At 40.0% G+C, this 15,223-nt stretch overlaps 2 protein-coding genes across 4 annotated transcripts in view; one reads left to right on the top strand and one right to left on the bottom strand.

Annotated features, from left to right (window-relative positions):
* The window catches only part of DHX29 (DExH-box helicase 29), a 29,029-nt gene extending 25,926 nt beyond the window's left edge, over positions 1 to 3,103 (bottom strand). For both annotated transcript variants that reach the window (XM_053969051.1, XM_053969052.1), the window contains exons 1-2: positions 2,932 to 3,103; positions 325 to 395 (exon numbers count right to left, since the gene is read on the bottom strand). In XM_053969051.1, coding sequence (XP_053825026.1) covers positions 325 to 395; positions 2,932 to 3,103 — 243 coding nt within the window. The remainder of the gene's footprint in view (positions 1 to 324; positions 396 to 2,931) is intronic.
* A 126-nt stretch (positions 3,104 to 3,229) lies between these two features.
* MTREX (Mtr4 exosome RNA helicase) overlaps positions 3,230 to 15,223 on the top strand; it is a 43,017-nt gene continuing 31,023 nt past the window's right edge. Inside the window, exons 1-11 of one of the 2 annotated variants that reach the window (XM_053968895.1) lie at positions 3,230 to 3,561; positions 4,246 to 4,380; positions 5,484 to 5,550; positions 8,539 to 8,601; positions 9,109 to 9,221; positions 9,994 to 10,168; positions 11,113 to 11,203; positions 11,593 to 11,717; positions 12,907 to 13,005; positions 13,790 to 13,892; positions 14,034 to 14,165. In XM_053968895.1, coding sequence (XP_053824870.1) covers positions 3,446 to 3,561; positions 4,246 to 4,380; positions 5,484 to 5,550; positions 8,539 to 8,601; positions 9,109 to 9,221; positions 9,994 to 10,168; positions 11,113 to 11,203; positions 11,593 to 11,717; positions 12,907 to 13,005; positions 13,790 to 13,892; positions 14,034 to 14,165 — 1,219 coding nt within the window. In that variant the 5' untranslated portion in view covers positions 3,230 to 3,445. Of the gene's footprint in view, positions 3,562 to 3,721; positions 3,833 to 4,245; positions 4,381 to 5,483; positions 5,551 to 8,538; positions 8,602 to 9,108; positions 9,222 to 9,993; positions 10,169 to 11,112; positions 11,204 to 11,592; positions 11,718 to 12,906; positions 13,006 to 13,789; positions 13,893 to 14,033; positions 14,166 to 15,223 lie in introns of those variants that run through there. The other variant, XM_053968896.1, reaches the window with a different exon arrangement.

Genomic DNA, 15,223 nt, shown 5'->3' with positions numbered 1-15,223 from the left:
TATAAAATCTATATCCTTTCTCTGACAGAAAGAAAGCTCCATATGCACAGCAGAAGCCCATACCTAACTCCTAAAATAGTCTTGCATGCAAAGTATTATTTGTTATTTAAAAAAAAAAAAGACATCCTACCACGGTAATTTACCCCTATTACTTAAAGAACACTCAAAACCCTAAACAAAATCAAACTCTAAATGGTCAATTGTCTCATATATTAATGCAGTTTACATGCACAACCTAATACTGAAAAAGAGCTGAAGAAATATTTACTCAGTTAAAGCAGTACTATGAAAATCAAAGTTGTTTTATGTAAAGAAGATACTTGCCTTAAGAACAGATTTATCTAGATTTGCAGCAGCATTGGAATCTGTTGAACCAAAACTGTAAGTTTTTGGACCTGCAAATTGCAAATAACCATCAATTACATAAAACCCATACAGAACGTTGTTTAACATAGCTAAAGCAGACCTAACATAACACAGGTCAGTGCAAACTATTACACTAACTTGCCAGAAACTTGCAGGTACTTAACAACAATAATATTCAATAAAGGCCTTGAACAAGAAATAGCGAGGAGGGCTATGACAAAACATAAAATTCAAAGGATATAATGAGAAGAAATGGGATTGACTGCTCACTCTCTGAACACTGAAAAAGGATTGCCAAATAGGGAAGTAAAAGGTAATTTCAAAACAAAGTAAATGGCAATCTCAAAACAAGCAAGGCTGTTGAGGATTTTTTATTACAAAGGGCATAGCTATGTAACAGAACCGTTTGCCACTAAAGCTATAGACAGTAGATATTTACTGAGGTCCAAGGGCAGAGAGAACAACTTTGCAGTGAAGAAATCAATTGATATGGGAGAGCACTGAAATAAGAATTACATATGCTTCAGGGAGACCCTAAGCCACAGCTGGTGGACTCTGTAAGACTATCCTACAGCGGTATCACCACATGTCTGATCTGTTCTTACGTAGTTATCTGCTTTTGTCCCCTACCTAGGACAGGGCACTGGCTTACAGAAGCCTTTGGTCTGCTCTGATCATTCTTAAATACTTTTCATTTAACAGGTATTTAAAAAACCAAACCTAATTCACAAAACTATTTATTGTCATTAGAATGACAACACACAGCTTCCTGTAGAATTCCATCACTTTCAGAGCACATATACTGCGTCTGGTACAGCACAGGCAGAAAGAAACTGAGTGAGCAAGGCCAAAGCTTCCACCAGTCTGTGTGGCTGCACGCTGCTCCAGGAGGCACAGCTATCTTCCAGCAGGTCGGCTGGGCAGCTCATCCCTGCTGGCTTTCCTGTAGAATAGGTCTGGGAGAGCCTGCTTTGAGATCAGACCAGGTTCTGATAACTGCACTTCAGAAAAGGTATGGTCCCCTCTGACCAGGAGATACAAACAGCTGTCAGCACTCAGGATCTACTCACTAGCACTTACCGTGGGCTCTTTAAAATATACCAAATTAGCTTTCACTTACACTGACTGATTTTTCACCACAGTATACAACTGAGAGAGAAGCATGATATTTTCTGAAGAGGACTGAGTACCATGGTTATGGGAGGAATAGAGGACACATGAAATACACTTAGTAGAGCCCACACTTGTAAAAGCAGAACACACACGTAGGTTCAGGAGGCTTATATTACCAGATTACAAGACTTTTTCTTAACTAGCAGGAATCTCAGATGCCCTGGCCATTGCATGATTTTGCTAATGTCTGCAATACAAGCTATTCTAATGTTATGTGGTATCTGACCTACTTCTGGCAAAGCTGGCTTATCAAAAATAGGCATCTCACAGTGTTTCAGAATGAGAGTTTTTCAGACTGCACTCAGAACAGCCATCCCTCATCTTATCTAACACCACAGAAGTGCCTCCAGCCCTGTAACTTGTCTTTCAAACAGAAAAAAATGCCCAAAATAATCCCAAATCCACATTATATTGATTTTGATAATATACAAAAAACAAATACATCAGAAGTTCCGGGAAAGTGCCTTCCAAACACTTGCTTCACAGGAACTGCTGATAATCTAATAACAAGACTTTCTGTAATTAACTCAACACATCGATACTACCAAGACTTATCTGCTCAGAGACACCCCTGAGAGCAGAATCACAGAATAGCTGCAGTTGGAATGGACCTCTAAAAGACCATCCAACCCGGTGCGGCAGGATCACCTAGAGCAGGGAACACACGAATGAATCCAGGTGAGTTCTGCACGTCTCTGGAGAGGGAGACATTGTGACCTCCCTGGCAGCCTGTTCCAGTGCCCTGCAACCTTCAGTGTACAGGAGTTCTTCCTCCTGTTGAAGTGAAACTTGCCGTGTTACAGTTTGTGCCTATTTCTGTTCATTCCGGGCACCACTGAAAAGAGTCTGGCACCATCCTCTTTGAAATATTTATATACATAAACGTATATAAATATTACATTATTTTATTTATTTATTAAATATTATGTTATGTGGGCCCCTCTCAGTCTTCTCTGCACTGGCCCAGCTCTCTCAGTCTCTCCTCATGAGGAGCTGCATCATCATTGTAACCCTCCACTGGACCCTCTGCTCATCGTCTTTCTTGTACGGAGAAGCCCACAACTGGACACACAACACCAGACGTGGCCTCACTACGGCCGAGTAGACGGGGAGGAGTCCCCTCCCTTGACCAGCTAGACAGACGAGGCGGGCTGTAGCCAAGCCCAACCGGATTAGGAGAGGAGCAGTTCCAGCTGCGTCTCCAGACGCTGGGAAACACCACCCCAAAGGCCGGCCTCTCCTCGTAACGCCGCGGTCCGCGGCAGCCGCACCCTCATGGGCTCCCTGAGGGCACTGCCTCTCCAGCCATAGCACCCTCAGCCATGGACACGCACAGTGCATCCCCCCTCCTGCACGGCACGGCCGCTCCCAGGGCTCCGCGGGCTGCGGTACCTTGCTTGACACGCGGCTCCTTGGAGGCGGGTGCTGGTCGCGGCGGGGCGGTCCGGCTGCCCGGCTCCGCGGCCGCGGCTACTCCGGCCTGCGCGGCGCGGGCGCGGGCGGTGGCGGCGGCGGCCGCGTGAGCCGCGCTGCCCGCGCGCTGCTTCTTGTTGCGGCCGCCCATGGCGCCCTTCCCCGCTCTGCGCGCGCGCACATCCGGGCACCGTGCTCGGCACGCCGCGACCGCCTCCCATTGGCCAGCGCCCCCAGCGCATGCGCGCGGGCCGCGCGGCCTGTGTCGGCTTTTCGCAGATCACTTTCAAGGGGGAAAGGGCCACGTGTGCCCACAGCGGGGGGCTACGGAGGGGTTCGGCATCGGGAAGAAGATCCAGACTCGCACGGGCCGTGTGGGCGGCTACCGGTGCCAAGGCCGGCGGAAGCCCCCGCCAGGGGGCGGGATCGGAAGGGCCCTTCTCGCGCGAAGTGTGCGGCCCGCGCGGGGCATTGTGGGAGCGCGGCGGCTAAGATGGCGGAGGCCTTTGGGGATGAGCTCTTCAGCGTGTTCGAGGAAGACGCGGCCGCCGCTGCTTCTGGCACCAAGAAGAGCAAAGCGGGCCCCGCCGAGGGTGCCAGGAAGCCGGGGTAAGGGCGCAGAGCCGGGCTGGGGCAGCAGTACTGGGCTGCTCTAGCAGCGGGGTGAGGGTTGCAACGCTGGGCCCGGCTTCTTCCGGCGTGTTTGAGCTGCTGAACCCCCTGGGGACTTCGGGAATGTCTGTCAGTATCTGAAGGTAGGGTACTAAGAGGATGCAGCCATGCTCTTCTTGGTTGTGCCGAGCAATTGGACAAGAGCCAAGAGGCCGAAACTGATGCACAGAAAGTTTCACCTGAACTTGAGGAAGAACTTCTTAAGTGCGTGAGTGACTGTGCACTGGAACAGATTGCTCAGAGTTTGTGGAATCTTCCTTACTGGACACATTTAAGTCCTATCTGGATCCAGTCCTGTGTAATGTGCTCTAGGACGGTCCTGCTTGAGCAGCGAGGTTGGACCAGATGTGCCACTGTGGTCACTTCCAACCTGACCCATTCTGTAATTTTGTGACCCACTCTTCCAGGATCCCTGGCTCTGTGGCCAACTGGGGAGTGTGGGGACCTGGTGGCCAGCTTATCTGGGTACTGGTTTGAAATTCTACAGCAGTTTTTGTGGGTCAGGTTACCTGGGTTGTTCCCCAAGTGCAGTGGGATCACAGTTGCCCTTAGGGTTTTCTTTCCTGAAAATGCATAAATAAATGAGGCAAAATTTAAATTTCTTGTGTGTTTATGTTGCAGAAAACGACTGGAAGAAAAACCTTCAGTACCAGCAGCAATAGTCAAACCAAAAAGGGAAGCTGAGATTGATAGTACTGAAAATGTCATTTTGGGAAAAAAACCGAAATTGGAAGATGTTTTATCAGAAGATGTTAAGTAAGTGTTTAGCTTAATGTGTAAGGTAGTCTTAGCAAGCTGCCTTGATTAGTTATCTGTCAGTTGGGAACAGTTGATGTAAAGGAGTTTCGCAGTGTTTTCCTGTAAAGGTGAATTTACTCACATTTGATTTTCTGTTATCTGTTTAAATGAGAAAGTGCTGCCAGTGCAGCCTCAGCAGCGATGAAAGCTGGGTATATTTTAAAGTGATACCGCACACCTGTAGGCCTTTGCAGTAGAAATTATTAATGAATTTGTAGTTACTCATTTGAGTCCGTGACTTGTGGTCAAAGCCATTGTGTTGATTTCACACAGAGCAGGAGGTGAGCTGGAAGCACATGGAAGGAGGCAGGCTTGCTGTGTACTATGACGTTGAAAGACATAGTTGGCTTGGGATACAGGGAAAATAAATTGGCAATAAGATAAAGAAGGCTTCTGAGACATGTAAGGTGGTAACTGCATTATCATTCGGTCTTTCATATAACTTTTGTGAAGGTCAGTGTCAGATTTCTGTGAGAAGTTCTTGAGAAGACTTCTCAAAACACTGTAAAGGGTAAGTGCGTAGAAGCAAAACAGAACCAGAGCCAACGTTTTAAGTAATTTTCTGTGTTAATGGTATCAGTAGAATGTATACATCAGAAATAAACAGTTTCATGCAATGGGACTCCAGTCCCGTATTGTGGCCATGAGTGAAGGAACTGATAAAGAAAAGAGGGGCCTTGTCCTCAGGCAGGTGCTTTGGATGCTTCAAGGTGTTCTTACTCTGTGTTGACTAGTAGTAGGAATACAAGTCTTGAATTTTGTTTCATTGTATCTTGAAAAAAGTTCTCATTAATCATAAAACTGCATGTGAGTAAATGTGACCCAGGTGCTGTTTTGTGGTGCAATTTTTGATCAATAGCTAAAGTAGATTTATATCGTAGCAAAATTTTAACTTACAGGTAGTAGTCCTGGTAGTAACCTCTGCAGCTTGTCCATGCCAAGATTGCACATCCTTTTTTTTTAGTGTTGCAGTTAAAGCACAGGTGAATTCAACATGTTTACTTCTACAAAAAACAGGATATTTTCATACTTTTTGGCAATCCTAACTCATATTTTTTTAGTCTGATAGATCTGATGCCTCAAGTAAAGGTGCAGTCTGTGGAAACTGTTGAAGGTTGTACACATGAGGTGAGTGCAGTGAAAAAGCGCATGAAAAATATAGACTTGTTACACCTAATTGTGTGTATCATTGCCAGTATAACAGTATTCCTTATTCTTCTTGCAATTGTTATATCACAGAATCAAAGAATTTTTTAGGTTGGAAAAAGCCTTTGACATCATTGACCCAGCACTGCTAAGTCCTCCCCTAAACCTTGTCCCCAAGTGCCACATTTACACATTTCCTAAGTGGCTTTAGTGATGATAACCACTTTTCTGGACAGCCTGGTCCAATGCTTGGCAACTCTTTTCTAATGTCCAATCTCCCTATTCATAGTTTAAGGTAATTTCATATTCTCCTTTTGCTTGTTACATCGGCGAAAAAAACACTCCCCACCTGGGGATGCCTGCATTGCTACTTAGAGTTGTGGCCCAGCAGGACACAGGGGCAGGACCTAGTACTTGACCTTGCTGAATTTCACACCATTGGTCTTTGCCCATTGATCCAGTCTGTCCCAATCCCTCTGCAAAGATCTCCTGCACTCCAACAGAGTGTATAGTATTTCATACTATATTTAAGATTATGAAGAGTTTGAAGTCTGTATCTGACACTGAGCATGCACAAAATGCACTTGAAAAATTAGTAGGATATCTTACCAGAAGGAGTTTGAATCAGAATAAAATGAGTGATTGTGAAAAAATTGATGGTAATCTTGATAGGTTTCTGTATTTGTAAGGTACCAAGAACATTTGAGGAGAAAAACCTACTGGTTGGTAAAACAGGTTTCTCTTCTATCATGGTTTGAACGCTGGCGCAATGCCAGCGCACCCATGAAAAAAATATTTTTCTCAAGTGAATGCTGTGAGGTGCAACCAGAAACACAGCAGAGCAGGCTCACACTTAGAAATAAAGAAAAAAACTTCATTAACCTACAACTATAATAAAAGGAATACACAGAATTCAAAATGAAAACCTCCCAAAACATTCTTCCTCCCTCCACCCAATTTCCAACAAAACACAGTGAGACAAAACCCTGGATTCCCGATCAATTCTCAGTCCATCAAGGGAGAGAGGAGTCTCTCTTGTACCATAGACTCCCGCAGGAAACACAATTGCAACCTCTTGTGTTTCCATGTCACACATGGCACTGCCCAGAGATCTGCCCTTGTGACATCCTCCTTCCATGTACAGTGCTCTCACCACTGTACATGGACTGAATCTGCTCATAGGGTTCCTTTAATGATGCTTTGCCAAAGACCAAAGAACAACAGTTTCTAATTTGGGACAACAGTCCCCCCCATTTTCTCCTCCCCTGGGGCCAAGGGTCTTGAGAACAGAGATCTTCTTCATCCCAGAAGACAGAGGGCACCACCACACCCTCCTCAACTTTTCTCTGTTCACTCCACACCTGCGCATGGTGTCACTCACTTAAGCAGGCTACTCTCTTGGCTCAAGTCATTGCTTCCCCCTAAAAATGCAGTCTCTGTTGCAAGAGAAATTGGTTCAGTCTATGGCTATACAAGCAAAATCCAGCCAAAAAACACTCCATCATCTCCTCCTAGGATTTCTTCTTCTAACATCTCAGGTCCCAGGCTGTCTCTCTTCTCTTTCAGATCAAGGAGGATTAATGTTTCACAAAGCTTTCACTGTCCAAGAAGGGGTTAAAAGTCTCGGGCTCATGATATCAAATTTCCAGGTGTTTTAGCACAGGTGCTCTCTCTCTCTCCCTCCCCCTCTGGTGGGGGGAACAAAGTCATCTCTGTTTTTCTCCACCCTTCCGTCTGCAGGAGCTGGCTGGTTCCAGTCCCTTCACACCCTGGCCTACTTCTAGGCCGCATGGCTTCCCCTCCCCCATCCAGCCTGTGGCTGGGCATGGGAGAGTCTGAACCCTTCACTGACCTGAACAAAAGAGGGAGAGTTCCCCTCGGCGTTCTCTTCTTTTAACTCCGTGTTCTGAGAGGCGTGTCCAATGTCTTCAGTGGTTACACCAGGTGTCAGTATTCGAATCTGACCACTGATTGGTTTGACTCCAACTTCCTGAGAAAACTCACTTCCTTGTCAAACCCGGCCATATTTGTAGTGTGATCAGTGCATTGAAGTATTCTGCTATTCTGGTTCAAGAATGAAAGACTTTCTTCTAAAGCTGATTGCTGTTGAAAAATACATTTTGGTAAACATGAAAAATTACAATTTTTTATGTGCAAAGTAATAAAAACTATCAATTTCCAAGTTGTGTTGATAGACATAAAATGCTAATTCAAATATGAAAAATATGAACTATTAATGCTTTCTTAAATTACTGTTTTCTTGAATCATCCTGCATCCATATATGACTATCAGAAAGAGTTTGTCTGAGAATCAAACATGTAAATTTTAACTTCCTTTTACTGTTATGGTCTTTTTATCTTTTGTGCTGTTTTCCAGAACCAGTTCAAGTTAATTAGGGTCACATTCAAGTGCTCTATATCAACAGACTTCGGTAATGAGGGAATTGTATATACACTCATCTGTGTACAGTTTATCTTATTTTGAGATGTCTGTTAAAGGTTTGCCTTTCAGTTACTTAGTAACTGAAGAGAGCTTACATATTTAAAGTGAATAAATACTAGATATTGGCCAGGAATGGGAATGTTACCATTAATTAGTATAAATACAGTGTAATTGGAAAGAGAAAATTATTGATTTGAGCTCAGTAATTATTTCAAATGTTCACTGTCCAGAACACATGATTGTGTCTTGGCTGAAAACCTAGTGTTTCAAGGCAGGTGAAGCAGTAATGTCTCACACAAGACAGTAGGGATATCAGACAATTGAGAGAAGCAGCACTGTTTAGGCAGGAGAATATAAAGATTGATTGAAAAGCTCTTGAGAGGAAGGAATGAACCCTTGACACATGAGCTTGTAGAAACAGGATAAAAGAATTTCAAATTGGTTTTCATACACTTCACATTGCCAGAAATGTCACTGCCGTGGACACAGAAATCTGCAACTGTTGTTATTTTAAATATCTTTTATAGGTTGCGCTTCCAGCAAATGAAGAATTCACAGGTCTGAAGCCAAGAACTGGAAAAGCTGCAAAAGTATGTGGCAGATTCCATTTATTTTTCTTTTTGTACATGCTTTACATAGTAAGTGAGAGTTGAGGGGAAAATTATGTACTTTGTCAATAAGGTTTGTAAAAGATGGTCTGTCATAAATAAAATTGATGTTTCTATATTTAAAATCTGGTAGAAAAAAATGTGGTTGAATGAGGTAGATAGGCTGTTATGATGTCCATTCTTTATGTAACATCAAGCGGGGGTAGCATTCTAATTCTCTTCCTAAGCTGGTAAATGAGCAAAAATTCAGTCATCAGGGGAAGATTTTCATTTGCTATGGCAAGAAAACATAAGCAAAAATCTTAGGTATGATATGAGATAAAAATACTTAAATACAAAGTCATTGCATAATAGTGGGTTAAGATCAGCAGAAATTGTGTCTGCAGGATTTAATTTCTGCCTCTAATTTGCATACTAGGTCAGTCAGAAGAGTAGATAGAGGTAAGTCTGTCTTAAATTTCTGTAATGTTTTTGCTTTTTTCTTTCTAGGAATATCCATTTATTCTTGATGCCTTCCAGAGAGAAGCTATTCTTTGTGTAGATAATAACCAGTCTGTATTGGTGTCAGCTCACACATCAGCTGGTAAAACTGTTTGTGCTGAGTAAGTACTTTTCTAACAGGCTCTAATGAAAGAACAGTGTGATGTCCCTTCTGTCACTTTCTTGAACCATCAGTAGCTGTTGCATCCCAATTTGTTGATACAACATTCAGTCCATCAGTGTTAGAATTGAGTTGGCTACTCTTGAATATAAAGGTTACATCTTTTATCGTTTAGTGGGTAATGAAAAGCTTAATTTGTGTTTAAGCTTAGCTTTTATTTTAAACTGTCAAGGTATTATTGTATAGATTGAAATGGAAGTTTCTTCAATATAGATTTCTGTAAATCTTGAAAAAATGCCTTTGTTTTCTAGCCCCTGGCTAGAAGAAGTAAGGACTTTTGCTTTGTTAGAAGAGTGGTTTGATATAGTCAGCAACTTCTCTGTCAGGGTTTGGTTCAGACCTGAAATGAGAAGTGAAGTGTACATGGAGATATATTAGAGCATGGGTTCAAATAGTAATACAAGTTTTGTTGTGACACAGTTACAGTTTTTTAATTAGACTACATGTACTCTTGTTTCTATAGAAGTCAGCTGACTTGGTGTTTAAAGATTTTTCACTCTGCAGAGATGCATATGTAGTTGCACTGAACTTAATAATCTGGATAGGAAATGCTAGATGTATTAGAGCATGGATTCAAATGTTGTGTATCATTATCTTGGTGTTCTGAATTGCACAATTTATTTTGTTCTTAAGTGAAGTAATATGCTCTGTCTTCCTGACAGCTGTTACTATGGATATTGCAGTGGTTAATAATGGATATTGTTTGAATACAGGTATGCAATTGCCCTGGCTTTGAGAGAAAAGCAGCGTGTGATATTTACAAGTCCAATTAAAGCTTTGAGTAATCAGAAGTACCGTGAGATGTATGAAGAATTTCAGGATGTTGGTTTGATGACTGGGGATGTCACCATTAATCCTACAGCTTCTTGTTTGGTAATGACAACTGAGGTAAGACAGGCATTAATTCTTGATCGGTGTTTTCTTCTACCCTTTTTGATTGGGGAGGTCTAATTTTAAAATATTAAAGTGGCCTAGTTAGGATTGAAAATGTTCTAAAGTTCGTTATGAGTCATTTGAATGTTTTAACTTTTAGTTATTTAAAAAGTTAGGTAAATCTCTGTGAATTTTTGCTTTTGAACTGTAAATTGGGAACTTCTGATTTTAACGTGGAGAAAGTCAGAATTTAATTTCTTGAGTGCTCAAGACACTGAGTATTCTGTGGATGTGAAATGCTGAAAGTCAGATTTCCTAAATCCTGTGGTCAGTATTTTGTTCTAGAAAGGCAAAATAGGGAGAGCAAAATCATTGAAGGATAGGTGAGTTGTTCACAGTAGGTGCTAGAACTCCAGGAATACCTAGCTTTTCACCTTTGGTAACAAAGTATTGTTTACAGAGCTTTGTCACATTTCTGTTGTAGAAATGCAGCCTTGAGTTGAAATTTTTCTCTTTTTGCTTTACCTCAAAGGAACAAGCAAAATTTTGGTAGGGAAATATTAAAGAGATGGAATGATTTGATTTCTGACAAAAGATTTTCTCTTAATCACAGAGAGATTATTTATTAGGATGAGGTAAAAAGAGGTCTTGGCAGAAGTAGATCTGTAGAGCTGTAACAATTACCTGGCAGTGGAAGCTTGGAGAAATGCATTGTCTCATTCTTTCATGTTCCTTTCAGAGATGCCAGTTTTTCTCAGGTAGTGAGATTGTTAGATTGGCATGAACTTGGAAAGCATCTCAAAACCTATCTTTAAATGCTTTTATGTTTTTTGCAAAATGTGATTTCATATATCCATGTAAAAGTGAATAAAAAATTCTGGCAGTTTCTTACTGATGTCCATGTAATATGAATGTTGCTACTTCATGTGAAGGGACTCAACTTTTGCTTCCTTTTCTAGATCTTGAGAAGTATGCTTTACAGAGGTTCTGAGGTTATGCGTGAAGTCGCATGGGTTATTTTTGATGAAATTCACTACATGAGAGATGCAGGTATCCTATATATACTATTTTTCTTTTCAAATCTTTGTATTTTTTCTTCAAGAACAATTTCATTTTCTTTTGAAGAATTAAGGCTAATTTTCTCTTGTAAAATCTGTCATCTTTTTGTATAAATAATTAATATTTTGTTTCCTACTGAATTATTAATTATATAATTATATTTTGCAGTTTAATTATTTAATTGTATGTTGCAGTTTGTATTTTCTTCACCAAAGCAGAAACTACTTTGATGCATTTGATATACCCCACTTGTGTAGAGATTTGTTTTGTTTTGTTTTTTTTTTTGTCTTACTTTGTTTTTAAGCATGCTGTTCTTTGGCTTCAGGAATGAGAAAAATAGTTTGATCACATAAATTTCCCAAATGCTTTTCCATTTTCAGAACGTGGTGTGGTTTGGGAAGAGACTATTATTTTGCTTCCTGATAATGTACATTATGTGTTCCTTTCTGCAACTATTCCAAATGCCCGTCAGTTTGCTGAATGGATCTGCCATCTTCACAAACAGGTAATATTTCCAATACGCTATACCTCTGTGCTTTTTGTCTTGTGGCATAATACTGTCTGTTTGGTTGATAACTGGGCCTCTGAGTATCTTTTTACTCATTTTATTGCTTATAGGTGATAGTATAGATCACTCCTGGATTCTCTAGCTGTATTCCTACTTTTGCAGGTATACTGGCTTTTGCTTCTGAATGGCAACATTAGAACTGTTTCTTAATTTTTATTTTCCACAATTATTTAGGCACCTGCCTGATTTCAGCAAACATCATGAATTATGAAATACAGTGAACATACAGTGATTTTCTGAGGGCTGATAGACAAGAGGTTATTAGGTGAATTTGTCTGAGGAGCTCTGTAAAAGGCCATGTAGAAATCAAAAGCAAATCTTAAATCCATGGAAAAATACTATATATGTTTACAGGCAAGTGAGAGAAGTGTTATTTAAGAAATCTATCCTGTCCTGTAACCTTTAGGTTTTAAATTCTATTCTGTTTTTTTCTAAGACATCCGTTTATAGCAAAAACTGTGTGAATTAGAACTGGGGAATTTATCAACAAGAGATTGGTCCAATTTTAAAAATATTCTGGAGATTGATTCTTATGTTGTTTGTAACGAAGGGAGTATAATATAAAAAATGTCTAAGTTTGGCACAAAACCTTGACTTCGGGTTGCAGACCATTGTATTGTGGGGTTTTAAAATGCAGATTTATGTAATGTTTAATGTTTTAAAGTGGTTATTTTTTTCCTAAACGAGCTTTCTTAATGCATCAAAACCTTAAATGCTCATGAAAGTGTACTGTGAGTCTTTTTTAGGTGTTTCAATAATGCTTTGGGCTTTTTCTACAAAATACAGATTAACAGGTTTTCCTTTGATCTTTAGAAGATGTTAATATTTCAAGTCTGTCTAGTAATGCTGAAAGAAATACTGGCTATCTTTACTTTTTGTGTTCGTGAGAAAGAATTTTTATAGTCCAACTTGTGTGCTAAAACATTTGCAAACTTTAATTTGCTTAAGGAATGTCATTAGCACAAAATCCATATTCAAGAAAGAAAATTTCTTATCTTAGTTTCTGAAAGCCTTACTTTCTGGTTTTTAGAAGGTTGTATTTTAATAGTAATGTATTGGATTTTCAATCATGCAAGTGATATTACAATGCAATTATGAAATATTTATGTGAATTCTTTCTTTATAGCCTTGCCATGTGATTTACACTGACTATCGACCCACTCCGCTGCAGCACTATATATTTCCAGCAGGAGGAGATGGACTCCATCTGGTTGTTGATGAAAATGTAAGGAATGCTCAGTTTGCCTGAAAGTTTGTTTTCTTCATTTAACAGTCAAAAGCTTGACTGTTAGGATTTGGATAGGCTGTAAAAAGGATGTTTTTATTAAAATTAAGTACAAGTGAGTAATGGTGATCTCTGAATTGCTTTTAGATTTTTGGAGTCTTACGCAAGAAATTGGTTTTATTATCTAATGTCATGCAATGAGCTGAGTAATACTTCCCTGAGATGTCTTAAGTGCCCACATCCTTGTTTCTTTTCTGAAATGCATGCTGCTTTCTGTAAATCTGCAAAGTAGTTGAAGTTTCTTGTACTGTTTCTCACTCTAAAGAAAACATAGTGGCATGTAAATTTGACTTTAGTCGAGGGACAAAATATTTTTGTTTCTTTAGGTGTTTTTGAACTAAAAACTTCATTATCATTAGCTCACTCAGCAGTTACTAATGTCATTAACAGTAGTGCTGCATTTGGAAGATACGCCTTCATTGGGCAGTATAGTTTTGTGTGGACATTCCTAAAAGTCAGTTTTAGTACTGTGTCATTCAGCAGGTCTGGCATGGTGGGTAGAGTGCTGGATAGAACAATGAGCAGTAATTTCAGAGGCACACCAGTGCAGTTCTGAGTTCTGACACTGACCTAGTAAACTCTTTTGATAGCTTATGCATTGTTTTTGTCCTTTTACCTGTGTATATGTGGGGTAATGGTACTGGCTGTGCAAAGCACTAAGTATTTTTAAGTCGGCTATTTACAAAGTAAGTAACTATTTACAAAGTCTGTGTTTTACATATAGGGAGATTTCAGAGAAGATAATTTTAATACAGCGATGCAAGTGCTTAGAGATGCAGGAGACTTAGCAAAAGGGGACCATAAAGGCAGGAAAGGAGGAACAAAAGGTGAGTTTGAACCCATTCTGAGGTAAATTTTGGTATGAATTTTTTTTCAAAGCTTTATGCAAGTTGTGCTTGTGTCTCAATTACTCCCTAAGATACTTTTTGTTGTAAAATTTAATTTAAATTAATGTAATCTCTCTGTAGGTCCTTCAAATGTTTTTAAGATTGTGAAGATGATCATGGAAAGGAATTTCCAACCTGTGATTATTTTCAGCTTCAGTAAGAAAGACTGTGAAGCCTATGCCCTTCAGATGACAAAGTTAGATTTCAATACAGGTACAGATAAATCAAATCAAATTCTATTCACAGATTCATTTTGATGTAAAATACTACTTTTCCTGTTGAACATTTTGTGTAAAACCGAAAGGAAAACACATACAGCTTTTTTCATTTACTGTGCTGGTACCTCAGGCTGTATTCAGTAGGAAGATATTGGTGCACAGAGTACTTGGTCATCGCAGTGTCGAACTGTTCATCGGTTTTAAACCATTTCTTTCTCCAGTATGCCGTTTATTGTAATAGTAACACAATTCCTAGAAAATTCTGTCTGTAATGGGAGAAGACTGATCATAAAAAAGTATTTCCCAAAATTTTCATGTTACATTCATTAGAAAAATAATATACAAAGTCCAAACAACTGTATAACAAACCACTAGACTGTTCTTTCTCGACAATGCAATCCAGTTTTCTTTATTTCCTTCTTTCCCTTGCTTCTCAAAGCAAAAACCAAAAGCTAAACAAAGATTATTTTTTTTTTTCATTTTGGCTAAGACCAAGCTTTGCAAATAAGTTTAAGCTCATTACTTCTTGGAAATCTGAAGAGTTTTAACAAAAATAAGGAATTTGTTGTAAATCAATGTACTGTTTCATGTTTTTGAGCTGTTCAAGGTTCTTGCCTGCTTATTTGCTCCAGCCTTTGCACATTTTGGTTTGGTGTGGCAGAATAATGCCGTTGTTTCTGTCAGAAAATGTAAAGATATGTGTAAATGCAGAGGTGCATTTTCATGTTTTCTTCAGAAGCACGCCTTTGAACCTATATACTTGATATTTGTACTACTTAGTGGTAAGTGTTTAAGAGTTAACAGGAAAGAGCCTCTATATACATGCAGACACGGACTAGTAGGTAGAAGAGGAACAGGGGAGGTTTAAGAAATAGACAGGGAGCACATAAGACTGATAAATCCCAAGCTTGGAAGTGGCTGATGTTTGGACTGTTCTGAAAGGTTTGTTCTAGTTTTCTTTTTCCTGATTGTCTGCTTCTGGTTACCATCTGGCTCCTCTAGTCTTATTGAAGTCTTGATTGCCTGACCAAGTGTGGGTGGTTTTGTGTGGAC

The sequence above is a fragment of the Vidua chalybeata genome, chromosome Z (genome assembly GCF_026979565.1).
Source record: "Vidua chalybeata isolate OUT-0048 chromosome Z, bVidCha1 merged haplotype, whole genome shotgun sequence".
Taxonomy (NCBI): domain Eukaryota; kingdom Metazoa; phylum Chordata; class Aves; order Passeriformes; family Viduidae; genus Vidua; species Vidua chalybeata.
The sequence above is the reverse complement of the archived record's forward strand: the minus strand, read 5'-3'. Positions and strand labels throughout refer to the sequence as shown.